At 38.3% G+C, this 16000-nt stretch overlaps 1 protein-coding gene across 7 annotated transcripts in view; it reads left to right on the top strand.

Moving 5' to 3' along the window:
• The window catches only part of Herc3 (HECT and RLD domain containing E3 ubiquitin protein ligase 3), a 176249-nt gene that overhangs the window by 46375 nt on the left and 113874 nt on the right, over nt 1-16000 (top strand). For 6 of the 7 annotated variants that reach the window (XR_015452864.1, XR_015452863.1, XR_002396187.2 and 3 more), the window contains 4 exons: nt 4588-4747; nt 13363-13439; nt 14219-14440; nt 15640-15731. Coding sequence is in view for 4 of the 7 variants with exons in the window: in XM_004848064.4 (XP_004848121.2) it covers nt 4588-4747; nt 13363-13439; nt 14219-14440; nt 15640-15731 (551 nt within the window). In the remaining 3 variants the exon portion in view is untranslated. Of the gene's footprint in view, nt 1-4587; nt 4748-13360; nt 13440-14218; nt 14441-15639; nt 15732-16000 lie in introns of those variants that run through there. The other variant, XM_021261068.2, reaches the window with a different exon arrangement.

Here is a 16000-nt window from a genome sequence, read left to right as displayed (position 1 = left end):
TTTTATTGGTACATTTTAGGTATACAGTTTGTTTACATTTATCATTGGGTGTTTGTACCTGTACATGATATATCTTGGTTTATTTTTTCCCCATTACCTGTGCGCCCTTCACCCCCTCCACCCTTCCCTATTTACACAGATTTCATTTCCATTTTTTTTTCTTTTCTCATAGTTTTTCCTTTCCCTTTTTTCCTTTCCCTTTTTTCCTTTTCCCTTCTCCTCCCTTCACTCCTTCATCTTTGGACCTTTTTTCCTATTTCAAATTATCAATTATTCATTTTAATCATTTTAACCCTTGTTTACACTATCAGTTTCTCACACTAGAGAAACTATTGGGTATTTACACGTGTGTCCTATTTATTTCACTTAAACGTATGGCCTTGATATGCATCCATTTAGCTATAAATGACTCTAGTTTTTCGTTCTTTATGGCTGAGTAGTACTCCATTTTATAAAAAAAACACATTTTCTTTATCCAGTTTCCAGTTTCCAGTTGATGGGCACTTGGGCTGCTTCCAAGCTTTAGCTATTACAAACTGTGCCGCTATGAACATGGGTGCACATATATCCCCGTGGTATGATTCTTTTAATTCTTTTGGGAAGATCCCCAGCAGGGGAATAGCTGGGTCAAATGGGACCTCTAGTCCTAGTTCTTTGAGGTATCTCCACACTAACTTCCACAGTGGTTGCACCAGTCTGCACTCCCACCAACAATGGAGAAGGGTTCCTTTCTCCCTACACCCCTGCCAGCATTTGTTATTGGTTGATTTCTTGATAGCAGGCATTCTTTCTGGGGTGAGGTGGAATCTCAGTGTTTTTTTCATCTGCATCTCTCAAATGACGAGTGATGTTGAACATTTTTTCATATATTTGTTTGCTGCTTTTACTTCTTTGAGAAATGTCTGTTCATTTTGGATGCCCATTTTTGAATTGGGTCTTTGAATTTGGGGGTCTGATTTTTTTCAATTCTTTATATATTCTAGATAGTAGTCCTTTGTCTGAGGTACAGCTGCTAAAATTTTTTTCCCACATTGTAGATTGTCTGTTAGCTCTGTTGGTGGTTTCTTTTGCAGTGCAGAAGCTTTTTAATAAGATGAGATCCCAGTTGTTGATTCTTTCTGGTAGTTCCCATGCTGCTGAAGTTTTGTTCATGAAGTCTTTTCCTATGCCAGTGTCTTCAAGAGTTCTACCTAACTTATCTTCCAGCAAGTTTAGTGTTTCTGTCTTAATATTTATGTCTTTAATCCACTTCGATCTTAGTTTAGTGCATGGTGATAGGTATGGGTCTAGTTTCCATCTTTGGCACGTTGAAATCCAGTTTTTCCAACACCATTTATTAAATAGGCTGTCTTTCCTCCAATGATGGGGGTTGGCTCCTTTGTCAAAGATGAGGTGACTGAGCATGTCTGGAGTTGTTTCTGCATCTTCTAATCTATTCCACTGATCCTCAGGTCTGTTCCTTTGCCAGTACCATGCTGATTTTAACACAGTAGATTTATTATTGTTGCTTTTTAAGTTCCTTGAGTTGCATTGTTAGATTGTTTAGTCACAAGCTTCCCTTTTTTTTGATGGATGCACTTATTGGTATAAACTTCCCACTTAGTACCACTTTTGCTATGTCCCATACATTTTCATATATTGTTTCCATTTTCTTTCATTTAAAGAAATTTATTGACATCCTTTTTTATTTCTTCATTGATCCATTGTTTAGAAGCATGTTATGTATTGAATTTCTGTATATTTGTAGAATTTTCACAATTCCTCTTATTGTTGATTTCTAATTTTATTCTTTTGTAGTCAGAGAAGATACATATATAATTTAGATTTTTAAAAATTTGTTGATCCTTATTTTGTGACCAAACCTATCCTGGAGAATGTTCCATGTGCTGATGAGAATATATGTTCTGCACTTGCTGAATGAAATGTGTGTCTATTTGATCTGTGGTATAGGTTAACTGTTTCCTTGATGATTTTCTGTCTTAATGATTTAGACATTTATGAAAATGGGTGTTAAAATTTCTAGATATCAGTGTGTCTTGTATATCTCTCCTTCTAGATATATTGGGTTTATTATACTTAAGTGGCTTAATGTTGGTTCATATATATAGTTACAATTGATGTGTTCTTTTGTTGAATTGATTCTTTTATGTCATGTGTAATGTCTGTCTCTTTTTACAGTTTTGAACTGTTTTATCGTACATGAGTAAGAAATGACTCTGTTTTTGGTTCTCATTTGTGTACAGTATCTTGTTCTATCTCTTCATTTTCAGTATGTGTGTGTCATTATTGGTGAAGTGAGTTTCTTGTAGGCAGCTGATAGTAGGGCATTACTTTTTATCCATTCACCTGGTCTGTATCTTTTAGTTGGGGAATTAATATATTTACATTCAAGGTTGTTATCCATGGGTAACAGCCTATTTCTTTTGTTTGTCTTCTTGTTTTATATAGCCTTTTTTCTTTTTTTCATCTATTCTGTGACTGAATTTTGTACTTATATATGTTTTCATGATGGTAGTAGTTTGTTTGATTCTAGATATAGCATTCCCTTATGTGTTTCTTGTAATATCAGTCTGGTGGTAATGAGTTCTCTGAGTTTTTGCTTATCTTTTTTTTTATAGGCATCTTTGCCGTATATGGTATTCTTGGCTGACAAGTTTTTTTTTTTTTCTTCTTTCATCATTCTGAATATTTCATTCTATGCTCTCCTGGCTCAAGAGGTTTCAGCTGGGAAATCTACACTTGGTCTTAGCCAAAAGGCTGAGAAGCAATTTAGCTGAGAAATCTACTGTTACTCTAATCAGGATTCCATTTTATGTGAGTTAATGTTTTTCTCTTATTACTTTTAGAATTCTTTTTTTTCTTTTAACTTTTGACAGCATGATTGTAATGTGTCTTGGAGAGGATCTCTTTTTGTATTGAGCCTAATTGGAGTTCTGGATATATCTCTCTCAAGTCTAGGGAAGTGTTGAGCTATTCATTCATTAAATATGCATTCTGTACTTTCTCAGTCGCTTTTGCCTCTTGAATTTCTTTAATGCAAATACTATTTCCTTAAAGGTGTCCCATAGGCTTTCTTTTCTCTTATTAATTAACCCCCTTCCTCCCAGGTTAACTTAAATCATTTATTTTCAAGTTCAAGAAATTCTTCTTCTTGATCTAATCTGTTTTATGACTTTCATAAGTTACTTTTTTATTTCATTCATTGAATTATTCAATGATTTTTAAAAAGTGGTATCTGTCTACTTGTTGAATTTCTCATTCAGGTCCCAAATTGTTTTCTGGATTTCATTTTTTTTTTTTTTTGATACTGGTGATCAAATTTAGAACCTTGAGTTTGAGAGGCAGGCGTGGCACCACTGAGCTAAATCCCTGAATTTAATTGTTTATCTGTATTCTCTTGTATCTCTGATCTTCCTTAAGATCATTACTTTGAATTGTTTTAGGTATTTTGTTGTTTCTTGTTCATCTACTTGAATATCTGTGCAGTTATTGAACAGTCACTTTTTAAAAATTTATGTATTTTTTTTCCCTTGTAGGCAGATACTTTTTCCTATGGATGGGCTAGAATATTAGTTGAGTAAGGTGTGTTAGTTTTGATTTTGAGCAGACACAGTAGTGTTTTTTGTACAGTTTTTTTGGTGTTATCCTTGCCGGTGATGTCTATGGATACACTAATGGCCTAGGCCACTGATGGTGAACCTATGGCACCCATGCCACAGTGGGCACACAGAGCCTTCTCTATTGGAACGTGAGCCAAGTGTATGAGTTGTTTCTTCTAAACTACAACCTCAGTATTTGATTTAATTGCATTGTTGGCACTTTGCAATAAATAAGTGGATTTTAAGTTACAGTTTGAGCACTCAGTCTCCAAAAGGTACACCATCCCTGACCTAGGTTCTTGGTGCTATAGCTACCCAGTAAGTATGGTGACGTGTGAATGAGGGTGGAGCCTCAAGAATGGAGATTTGCTGTGGCTACTAGCTTCTGGAGCAAGGATGCACTTTAGCTGTGGGTCTGGTTGCAAAGTAGCACTGAATTGGGGTAATTTTCTTAGAGAAAATTCATTATCTCCTGAATATGTAGAGGAGGGGATATAGTTCAGCTCTAGTAGTTGGCTAACATAAGAAAATGCATTCTATAGCTGAGGAGGGAAGGATGGTTGGAGTTTTGGATATTTGTGGGGTCAGGAGGAATAAGTCTAATTGTTCCAGGTTAAATTTCAGTCAGTTCCATTAGTTGTAGAAATATGCTACATTCTTACTCACATTTGGACCTCTCTGGTTCAACATCTCCAAACAGTAAATCTGCAGGCTTCCCACTGGATAGAAAAGCTCTGGCACATGGCTATATAACTTCAGGGAATATCTGGGGTATATGTGCTACTATTTTTATGCTGTATGCTACCTAGTGTAACTAGAATCTAAATTGATAGCATTTAAATATATATCAAGTTTATAATCAGTAAATGTGCAGAATAAGTGGTTCTCTTTAAAAAACAAAACTGCCTTGGAAGATAATTCTGTGTAAGGGTGGCAACACATCTGTTTCCAGGCTGTACATTTTCTTCATTTGGTTTGTCTCTTTCAGAACAAATAGGAGCTTTGGCAGATCAGCACATTATTCATGTGGCATGTGGCGAGTCCCACAGTCTGGCTCTTAGTGACCAGGGCCAGCTGTTTTCTTGGGGTGCAGGGAGTGACGGTCAACTAGGACTCATGACAACTGAGGATTCTGTGGCAGTGCCCAGGTAAGAATGTCACAGAAAGGAATCTGGGTTTTAGATGTCAATTGTTTTAAAAACTACTTCCTGCTGTTGATTTAGTAAACTACCTTTTTTAAAAAATTTATTTTGTTACTATTTTCTTCATGCGTTGGCTACGCCTTATACTGTTACAGCACTTGTTATAAAAAATTACAATTATTTATAGAAATATCTGTCTCTAATTTAAAAATATGAGTAAGTTAGGAACTGTATTTATTCTAGTGGCCTGGTAACTAACTGAGTTCCTGTCATTTGACAAATGTTTGAATTAAAAAAGGCATCTTTTCACATCTTTGACTTAATGATCTTTGGCTTACTGTCACATTGTAATTGCTCAGGCATGTTAAAACAGAATCAAGGCTGGCTCTGTTAATATGTCAGATTGCCTTAAACATTATTATTAGCTAAAATGCCAAAACATATAGAGTTTATCACAGAAATACTCATACATTGGTTTTGAGTACCTTAAATATTAATTCTAAATCTTATGTATTTAACTATATATTTAGTAGATTATTTTATCATTAAGGAAATATCTAAAATATTGAAATTATTTTCAGGTAGACTTCTGAGAGTGGCAGCACAGTTTGTTGAGGGTTCTTGATGAGCCAAGAGGCTATCAGTTCATTTCTTTCATATAATTTCTATTCTTTTATTCTGCAAATGTACCCCATATATCCCTTGTACTAGTATTTGTCACATTCTTTGTAATTGTCCTCCTTCCCTTCCTTCCTCCCTCTCCCCTTCCTCCCTCTCCTCTTCCTTCTTCTCCTTCCCTTTCTTTGCCTTGTTTTTTCTCTTTTTTTAAAAAAAATTAATTTGAGATAGGATCTTGCTGTGTAATTCATGTTGGCCTTGAACTCACTGGGCTATGTAGTTTAGGCTGGCCCAGGATGGCCATGAACTTGCACAATCCTACCTCAGTGTCCTGAATGCTGGGATTACAGGCAAGCGACACCACACCTGGCTTTTTTTTAAAAAGATATTGTCTCACATTAAATTATCCAGGCTGGGTTTGAACTTTCGATCCTATCCTTCTGCCTCAGCCTCCTGAGTAGCTGTACCACTATGCCCTCTGTAATTGTTCTGTAATGTTGATTTTTAGTTCACAGTTGTGAGCTCTTTATGGAAGGTGGACAGATATGTGCCACAGGCCCAGCTACCTTGATTATTCATTTTAGCATCATCATTACTAAGGGGGGCCCATATATTGCTCAGTACAAGTTTAACAAATGCTCTTTTCTCCCCTACCTGTTGTCCCCTTTAAAGGGCAGTATATTTTTCCCCTTCCTTTTTTCTCTTCTTAAATTTTTCTCTCTTTAATCAAAAGCTGTTTTAAAGAGAAGAGGAACGTGGAGGTAAGAGTGATCTGGTTCACTTCCTGATTTAAAATAGATAATGTCTTAAGTTCATTTTTCATAGAAATTAATTTAATTTGGGGATAAGGGATAGTAGCAGTAAGAAAAGGGAAGTGCTATATTCTAGCTACATTGTATGTAATATTAGAAAAATTTATAAAATCATTAGTGTGACATTTCTACAAATGAATTAATCTGTTATAGTAACATTAATTTTCATCAGCCATGTCCAACTTATGAATGAATTCCAAAGCTTTGATTTGTATAATAACTTAATTGAAATAATTTCATTATTGATATTGTGGAAAGTAACATAGTTTTAAAGTCAAACAACTTTGGGCCTGATGCAGGAGGCTTGCAAGTTCAAGCCTACCCTGGGCAATTTAGCCACTTGGTGAGACTCTATCAAAAAAAGGGGGAGAGGTCTAGGATATAGCTCAGTACAAAGACTCTGGATTCAATCTTCACTACTGCCAAATAAATAAAAATCAAACAACTTTGGATTCTAATACTGGCCCTGTTACCTACATAGTGAATGATCTTGGGCAAATTGTTTAGCTTTACTAAGGCTAAGTTTTCTAATGGAAAAGTGGAACTCTATTTGATACCTTAAGGAGTTATTGATAAGATAAAATGAAATGAGTAGGTAAAACACAATGTGTGTGTGGACTAGCTTATTTCATGTATTATTCAACTTTCCTGTCACTGACTAATACCTGACACCCACAGCTTACAGGAGGGGAGAGGTTTAATTTGGCTTATGGTTTCAGCACATGATGGATTGGATCCAAGGCAGAAACATCATGGCAGAAGGGCATGGCGGAGCAAAGATGCATTGTGCTTGGTGGCTGGGAAGCAGAAGAGGGAACAATGTCAGAAAGGAAGGGGTGAGGAACTAGATAGAGAAACAAAGGTCATGTCTCTATGACCCACCCAGATACATACAGAATTGTGCTTTATAATTCTCCTTGGTGGCTCCCAAGCCAATCAATTTGATAGAACTGAGCTTAACCGCTTACATTTTAACCCTTGTCAGCTTGACAGCCAAACATCATCTTAAACCACATTTAAGCTCCAGATAAACACAATAACAAGCTAATAATTCTAATATATTACAGCTATCCTGTGTACAACAGAGAATGCAATAATCTCTGCCCCAAAGTCTCAACAGTTTCAACATTTTTCAAAAGTCCAAGTCAAAGGCTCTTCTAAGACTCAAGGCAAACTCTTTATCTTTGAACCTTTTGAACAAACAAACAAACCTAGATACATAATTCTAAGGTACAATGGCAGAAAGTAAAAATCCTATTCTAAAAGAGAGGAATAGGAGAATGGAAAAGAATCAAAACCCAGCAAGGCAAACATTATGTCCTGTATCTTCATGTCTGGCATCTGGGGCACACGTTGATGAGGTGTGAGTTCCAGAGGGCTTGGGTGACCACATCCCAATGAGCTTGCTGGTTGTAGCACGTGTAACTTCTCTCATGGGGTGGTTCTATTCACAGCCTGCAGCTTTCCTCAACACATGTTTTGCATATCTGACATCTATGACTTGAGTTCTCCATTGCACCTTTGGCTTCATTTTCACAACTACACAATGGCCTCTCAGGGGCTCCTTGCCTGGCCTCCTAAGCTTTCCTTTGAAATCTAGGTAGAAGCATTCCTGGCCCACAGCTCTTGCATTCTTCATGCTAGTCAAACCAGTAGAGTATCACTTGGATGATGCCATGATCTGTCACCGCCATGGACATTAGCCAGGCCCACTTGCACCATGGCAGCAGCAGCCCCTAAGTGCCTGGATGGCAGAGCTCAGTGAAATGAACCTCAGGGAACCAATTCCCTAAGAGGTCCTTCTCAAAGAGGGGTCCCAATGGTTCTCTTCTTAAAAGAAAGTTTATACTTTTGTACCCTTGAGCCTGCAGTGGGCGGGTTTCTGAGGTGCCCTCAGGGCATCTCTCTTTTTGATCCTCTACAAGGTACTTGGGTTTTTTGTTTTTGTTTTGGTACTGGGGATCAAACTGGGCCCTTGCGCTTGCTGAACCACTGAGCTAAATCCCTGGGCCTTGGTTTCTTTGTAATGGCACTAATCTCTTCAGCAGCCTCACCACTTTGGCCTTAACTTTATATATGATTCCTTTTGAGCTAAAATTGAAGTTTTTAAAGTTCTGTGCTCTGATTTTTTACCTCTAATTATGACTATAAATTTGACTGAAAGCAGCCAGCAGTATCTATGCCACAGTTTGAATATTGGGCTGCAAATTAATTAGTCTGTAACCTCCTGCAGTTTCAGGACATGGGAAAAATATAGAAAAAAAAATTTTTAAATTTAAATCAATTTAATTTCTATCAGAATGTAACATACCTGGCCTCTAGTCTAACACCCCAAAGAATTCTTGTTCCCAGCTGAAAGCTCATGAGCCTGTCCTATACTGTCTGCATTCGTATGACTGTTCTGGTCTTCTGATCTCTGACCAGACTTGTCTGTCAATCTCTGCTTACAATATTCTAGGCCTTCTGTAGCCTGCGTCTCTAAACCTTTATAAAATTCCCCTGCAGACCAGTTTCAAACACTTCTGAGCCATAGTCTAGTGTAGTAACAGCATTTTCTCCATTCCTGGTACCAATTTTCTCTATCAATCAGCTTTCTTGTTACTAAGTTCTAGTACCTGGCACCCACAACTTAAAGGAGGAGAGTTTTAACTTGGCTCATGTTTTGAGGGGATTCTGTCCCTAGTGGGCTGGCTCCAAGGTAGAAGCATCATGGTAGAAGGGCATGATAGAGCACAGATGCTTAGATTGTGGTGGTGGGGAAGCAGATCAAGGCAACAGAGCAGAGAAGAAGGAGCAAGGAACCAGATCAGTACACAAGATTAAGCCTCTGTGACCCAAGTAGACATTCCCAGAAGAGTGCTTTCCTAGTCTCCTCAGTGGCTACCAGGCCAGTTAAGTTGACACAATTAAGCTTAACCACTGTAGTACTCTACTTTAGGGGTACAATTTTCATATTATTTATTTTTTCCTTTGGACCTTTTTCTTTTCTGTAATGGTGAGTGTGAAAGTTGTAATAGTTTAAGGGAGTATAATGGAAAATTTGATTAAAAAATGGACAGGAAAAAGTGTTGTTGCTACATAGCAACTCCTGATAATTGGTTCCCCAGGCAAAATGCATTTTCCATTGTTTTAAAAAGGAGTTTAAAAAGGAGTTTTTTTTTAAAAGGAGTGTTATGAATGGAGTATCACTCAGTGAAGAGCAAAATAAAAGAGGGATGGTAGGAATCAGGGAGATAGACTTTGTGGAGATGGAAAGGGAAATGGGGAAGGGAGGGAGAAGGGAAGGCAGGGAATAGGGGAATAAAAATGACCATGATGTTCGTATACACACATTCACAGTCTGCTGTACTAATAAAGGTCTGGAAGCTAATGGCCACCACTTTCAGCACCTCTTGTAATTGTAGAAGCCAAAGGTTTCTTAATGTATTAATCTCATGATATCTCAATAAGTGTTAAATTAAGTGTATTAAAATATTTATACAAGTTTTTCTTTTCTTGATGTATTTTTTTGGTGTATATATATTTATGTGTGTGTATGGGTGTGTTTCCCAAATGAAGATAATTATTATGTATCACAAACATACACTAAAAAATGTATAGGATTCTGTTACAATTAAGATGATTGTCCAGGGCATTGCTTCTGAGTTAAAAAAAAGCCAATCTCAAAAGGTTACCTACAGAATGATTATTTTTATATAACATTATTAAAATAATAATAATTTTAAAATGGAGGATAGATTAGTAGTTCTTGGGGGCTAGGGATGAGGGAGGGGAGGAGTGATTATAAAGTGCAACTTGAAGAATTCTTAGCAACAGTGATGGTACACCCACCAATGTAGATAGATGATAAAATTAATGCACATACAGCTGGGGATGTAGTATAAGACCCTGAGTTTAATCCCCAGCATTGCCAAGAAAATAAAAATTAATACGTACAAATGAATACAAGTTAAACTAGGGACCTATAAATAAGATTGATAGATTGTGTTTATGTCAGCATCCTGATGGTTATTACACCAAAGCTTTGTAAAATACTACCATTGTGGGAAACTGGACTAAGTATATAATAGATCTACCTGTATTCTTTCTTAACAAGTGTATATGAATCTATAGTTACCTCTGTAAGAAAAAAAAATTGAATTTTGTTTAGTTCTAAATGTGTACATGAACCTGTTTAGCTTTTTACATCTAAGAAAATATGCCTCTCCTATACTGAACATCTACCTTCTAAGATACCCCTCTCCTGAGTGGGTGTCCTTATTTTTTGTTCTGGTGGCAGAATACACTTACTATAGATAAACATGTAAACCTGTCAGCTGTTAAAATTAAGAGTAGGAGATATGCCCAGGCTGTGCGACTGTGCTGCGTAGTGGTTAACACTTCTACATGGAATTCTTCATTTAATTCTCTCCATAAACTTGTGAAGTAACTGCTGTTCTTATATCTTTCAAAAGAGAGGAATATGATTAGAAGAGAAATTATGGAGCCATTGCTAATATGCTGTTTTAAACCGTGACTGTACATAACACAAAAGTTACCAGTATAGGTTCAGTAGTATTAAGTATGTTCACATTGTTGTTGAGTAGGTGCTTGCCAGTCTTTTTTATCCTCTAAAATCTATTTTGTGAACTTGACTAGGTACATTGTATAAGTGGAATTGAGGTAGGATAGACAAAATAAAAACTAGGTAAAAAGGAGAGAAGGAAATTGAGATTTAAAAATTGTACTTAACTGTACCTTCAAGAAACAAAAGTTATTTAAGCCTTTTTCCTTTCTAGGAAACTCATTCAGTCAAAAAAAAAATTCTAATGGTCATAAAAGATAATCTGTAAATTTGTGCTCTGGACTTGTCTTTCCACCTATAAATTGTGCCCCCTCCACCTCCAAGGAAGCAGCAATACTGGTGGACAGCAGATCTCAACTTCAAGCACGTATAGATGGCTTGCATTGTGACCTAACAAGACTATAAAAATATACATCCTAGGTCACCCACCTTGAAAACAGCCTCTTATGTATACCCAGCTCTGATTCATATTGTATCTCATTGCTCTGAGTGCCCATGTCCACATTCCACTCTTGAGTGTGTCCTATATCTCTCTTTAATAAACCCTTCTCATTTCTGTAGTTGACGTGCCCTAAAAATTCTTTTTCCAGGAGGAAAGTCAGCAAACCTACAAACTTATTCTGGTAGGGTGCAATAGGTTTATTTTCAGCCTCAGGGACCCTCATGTCCAGCCTGCTGACAGAATCATACAGTATTGTCTTTGTACATATTTCACTTTGAATAATGTCCTCTAGGTTTATCCTTAAAACTTGTGTCAGAATCTGCCCCCCCCCCAACTGAGGAATGAACCCAGGGCCTTGGCACTGAGCTACAACCCCAAGCCTGTTTTTATTTATTTTTGAAACAGGATCTTGCTGAGTTGGATGGGCTGAGCTCAAACTTCAGATCCTCCTGCCTCAGCCTCCCAGATTGTTGGGATTACAGGCATGTGCCACCGTGCCTATTTTCTTCTTTTTTGAGGTGAATTATATTGTATTTTATGGCACACCTTGGAGATAGTGCAGATTGGCTCCAGAGCACTGCAATAAAAACAGAGATCACAATAAAGTGAGTCACACGAACTTTTTAAAACTTTCCAGTACTTATAGAAGTTATGTTTACACTACACTATAATACATTATGTCTAAAAAATAGTTTATATAACTTAATTTAAAAATACTTATTGCTAAAAATGCTAATGACCATTGAGCCATTGGAAAAATAGCATTAATAGACTTGCTAGATACAGGATTGTGACAGACCTTCAGTTTGTAAATAACACCACAGCATAAGGCCAGGAGAGTGAAGTACAATAAGGTGGGCTATACCTGTACCCCATCTTATTTAGCTATTCATCCCTCACAGTCATTGGGGTTGCTTCTGCCTTTTGGCTCTTGTAAATAATGCTGCTCTGAACATGGTTGTACAAATAGCTCCTGGGACTCTGCTTTTTACCTCTTGGATATATACCCAGGAGAAAAATAGCTGGTTCATGAAAGCTGTGTACACTCACCATATTCTTAGGAATCTCTTCTGTAGCTTATTCAGTTTATCTGTGTGTACCTAGGAAAAACATATTCTTTCTCTACTCTCACACCACCATCAACACAGAAAACTTCTGTGGCCCTAAAATGTGTGAGGAATTTTCACCATCAGTAAGCAAGCCATTCTGTAGCGTTTGACATCAGCCATGTATCTTCTAGTTGAATCCCACAGTTGAGAGCGCAGTCCCCACAACTGTCCCTTCTCCAACTTTGATGTCAGTCGCAGCCCCAGGTTGTTTTACCCGTGCTTCTAAATGACCAGCTATAAGTTAGAGTTCCCCTAACTCCCTCTTCACTGGGTCTGATCAATTTGCTTGAGGGGCCCATCGAAGTCACAGAGACACCTTTACCATTTTGTTATGAAGGCTGTTAGAATACAGATGAGAGTTGCTCAAGGTAAGGAACTTCAATGTCCTCTCTGGAGCATCACCCTTCTGGACCCTTGAGGGGTTCAGCTATCCAGAAGCTCTCCAAACCTGCCTTTTTAGGTTTTTACGGATACTTGTTGCATGTACATGACTGATGACATTCTTCACCATCAGTAATCAGTTTAACCTTTGCTCGTTCCTCAGCTCCCCAGAGGTTGGGGTGATGGGACTGAAAGTCCCAATCCTTTAATCCTACCTTGGTTTTTTTAGTGACTAGCTCTGACCTAGAAGCTAGCTAGGGACCCATTCATCACCTCATTAGCATCGAAAATACCCTTAATTACTCAGATTTCAGGCATTTTAGGAGTTGCCTGCCCCAATATCACACCTTGATTTGGAGGTGACAGAGTGGGAAGTAATAGAATGGTAGCAGTGGATCTAAGTGTCTGAGTGTTTCAGTTTATTTATTTGTGCTAGGGCTTAGACCCAGGGATAAGCAAACCCTCTACCACTGAGCTATATCTCCAGCCTTGCTGTTTGCTTTAAACAGTACTTAATAACAGGCAGGAGGCTAGTAAAAGACTTAATAGAGCTCCTTAAGACTATACATTTGGCCTTTTAAAGTCTCTTAGGCAAAATGATGATATTTAGTACAAGTATTTACTTAATTTGGAACATTTCTGATGATTATATTTGCATGTGGAAGCCTATCTTTAAAAAGCCTTTTCTATTTTAGGTTGATACAAAAGTTGAACCAGCAGACTATATTACAGGTTTCCTGTGGCAACTGGCATTGCTTGGCTCTTGCAGCTGGTAATACATTAATTATATGTTAATATTATGTTAATTTTAACATATAATGTTTTTCTCTTGAAGTTTTGTCTTATCTAATTTGAAACCTTTAAGTAGTAAGGCTGTGTACATTATTGTTGGGCAGTGATAGTTCTCAGACAGCCTTTTTCTTAGTGCATTCTTTCTTCAGGGTGTGGATGATGAAGTAGTGGCCACCTTTGCTGCTCCAGCTCTCACAGGGGAAGATAAATAGAAGGCAGGACCTTATCTAGGTGCTCTTGAGCATATAGTTGTTTTTTGTTTTTTTTTAATTTGCAGCCTATTCTCAAGCTCCACTCCACTAGAAGTTAGAGAAATTGAAGCTATCAAATAATATCATACTCTGTTGCAGTATATTTGTATATACACACCCTGCTCAGTCATCTGCAGAATAGTCTGGGTGGTCATAGCTGGACTTCTGAAGTCCTGGGCCTCATGGTCTCAGGTGGCCAGAACTAAGTTCAGCTTGCTTAGTAGACCTAAGGCTGGTAATTGTCCTGTTCAAAATTGAATTTACTTAAATCTTTAATATTTTCTTTGCAGAAGTGTTAATAGTGTTGGATAGGCAGTACAATTCAGTTTATTTAACTTGTTATGTTAAGTGAGAGTTTTGGTTTTGACATCTTATAGCATGCAGTGTCTCTGCTCCCTTGCTCTTGTATGTAGGGACCTCTACCAAATGATCTTAACAACGAGATTATTTTTGTGTATGGAGCTTGCTTTTGTTTTTTTTAATATCAATTTTCTTGTTCTTATTTCAGATGGCCAGTTCTTCACTTGGGGAAAGAACAGCCATGGGCAGCTGGGCCTAGGGAAGGAGTTCTCCTCTCAAGCCAGCCCTCAGAGGGTGAGGTCCCTGGAGGGGATCCCGCTGGCTCAGGTGGCTGCAGGAGGGGCTCACAGCTTTGCCCTGTCTCTCTCAGGAGCTGTTTTTGGCTGGGGGATGAATAATGCAGGGCAGCTAGGGCTCAGTGATGAAAAAGGTAGGTTAAACTCTAAATTTATTGTACCTCTTCAGTACAAAAGCACATTCATTTGTTTAATACATGCTTCATGATGATCTGCTATGTCGTGGCTCTACGTTAGGTATTAAGCAAGGAGCACTGGACAAAACAGAGAACATCCGTGGCTTGTATTCTAGTGAGTAGATACAAACCAGTAAATGTCTATGTCAGAGGGTTTGAGACCAAGCTTCCTGTTTTATATGAGGTGTTCAGGAAGGCCTCTGACAAGAACTTCTTTCTTTTTTTTTGGTACCTGGGATCAAACTCAGGACCTTGAGATTTCGAGGCAGGCGGTAGAACCACTGAGCTAAATCCCTGGCCCGACAAGAACATGTTTGAACAGAGTCTTGTAGGAAATAGAATTTGTAGGTGTCGGGGTAAAAAATGCTCCATCCAGAGAGAACAGGACTTACAAAAGCTCTGATGTGATGTATGCTGGAGTGGACCAAGAGAAGGAGGAGGGGTAGAGCTGAAGGTCAGAGGTAGTGTACAACCTGTTACTTGAAGGCCCCAATGGCAGGGTGAGGATTTTGGCTTCTTATCTTTTTTGATTCTTTTTTTTTTGGTACTGGGGATCAAACTCAGGGCTTTGCACTTGCAAGGCAGGTGGTGGCACCTCTGAGCTAAATCCCAGGCTCCGCTTCTTATCTTTTTGAGAGGGGAAGACACTGGGGGTTTTGTTCTCTTTTTCTGGTGTTGAGGATCGAACCTAGGGCCTTATGCTTGCCAAACAAGTGATCTTCCACTGAGCTAGACCCTCAGCCTGACACTAAGGGTTCTGAGAAGAGTGATCCAGTTTGACTACAGCTGTGGTGGGTCAAGGGAAAGGCCATTTTGGAGGTAGTGGGAGTAAGGTCAGAGTTTTCTACTGTTCGAAGGTGAGGCTAGTTGGTTTGATCCTTGTTGGATGTGTGGTTTGAAACAAGGAAAATCTAGAAGGATAAAGTTACTGTGTGGGGGTTGTGGTAGAAATGGAGTGATTTGGGAAGAGTGCAGAGTTAGAGTGAGGGAACCACGAGTTAGGTTTCAGATGGTCTGTTGGACATCCAAGTAGAGATGCAGGCAGGAAGCTATGTGTAAGGAAGCCAGAGGGGCCCAGATTCAGGCTAAGCTAGTTGTGTGTATTTTATCTCCAAGACCAGTTACTGTGCCATTCTGATGCTTAATTCTTCTTCCAGATCGAGAGTCTCCATGCCATGTGAAACTCTTACGAACACAGAAGGTTGTCTACATTAGTTGTGGAGATGAGCACACAGCAGTCCTCACAAAGGTAGGGAGCACAGTGGACTCTGGTGTAGGTTATGAGCTGGGTGATTAGAATTGATTATTTTAGAGTAGTGATGGTGTTTACAGTATTGTGGCTTGAACCTGAATGGTTCCTTTAGCATTGGTTTGTCCTCCCCGCCAAAAAAAATAAAAAAAGACTCTTTTTTTTTTTTCTTTTCTGGTACCAGGGATCAAACTCAGGACCTTGCACTTGCAAGGGCGAGGTACTACGTGCGCTAAGCCCCCATCCCAAGACTGCTTTTTTTAAAAAAA

This window comes from Heterocephalus glaber, unplaced genomic scaffold (assembly GCF_053883595.1).
Source record: "Heterocephalus glaber isolate CG9 unplaced genomic scaffold, H.glaber_assembly_v1.0 deba00001454, whole genome shotgun sequence".
Lineage (NCBI taxonomy): Eukaryota > Metazoa > Chordata > Mammalia > Rodentia > Bathyergidae > Heterocephalus > Heterocephalus glaber.
The sequence above is the reverse complement of the archived record's forward strand: the minus strand, read 5'-3'. Positions and strand labels throughout refer to the sequence as shown.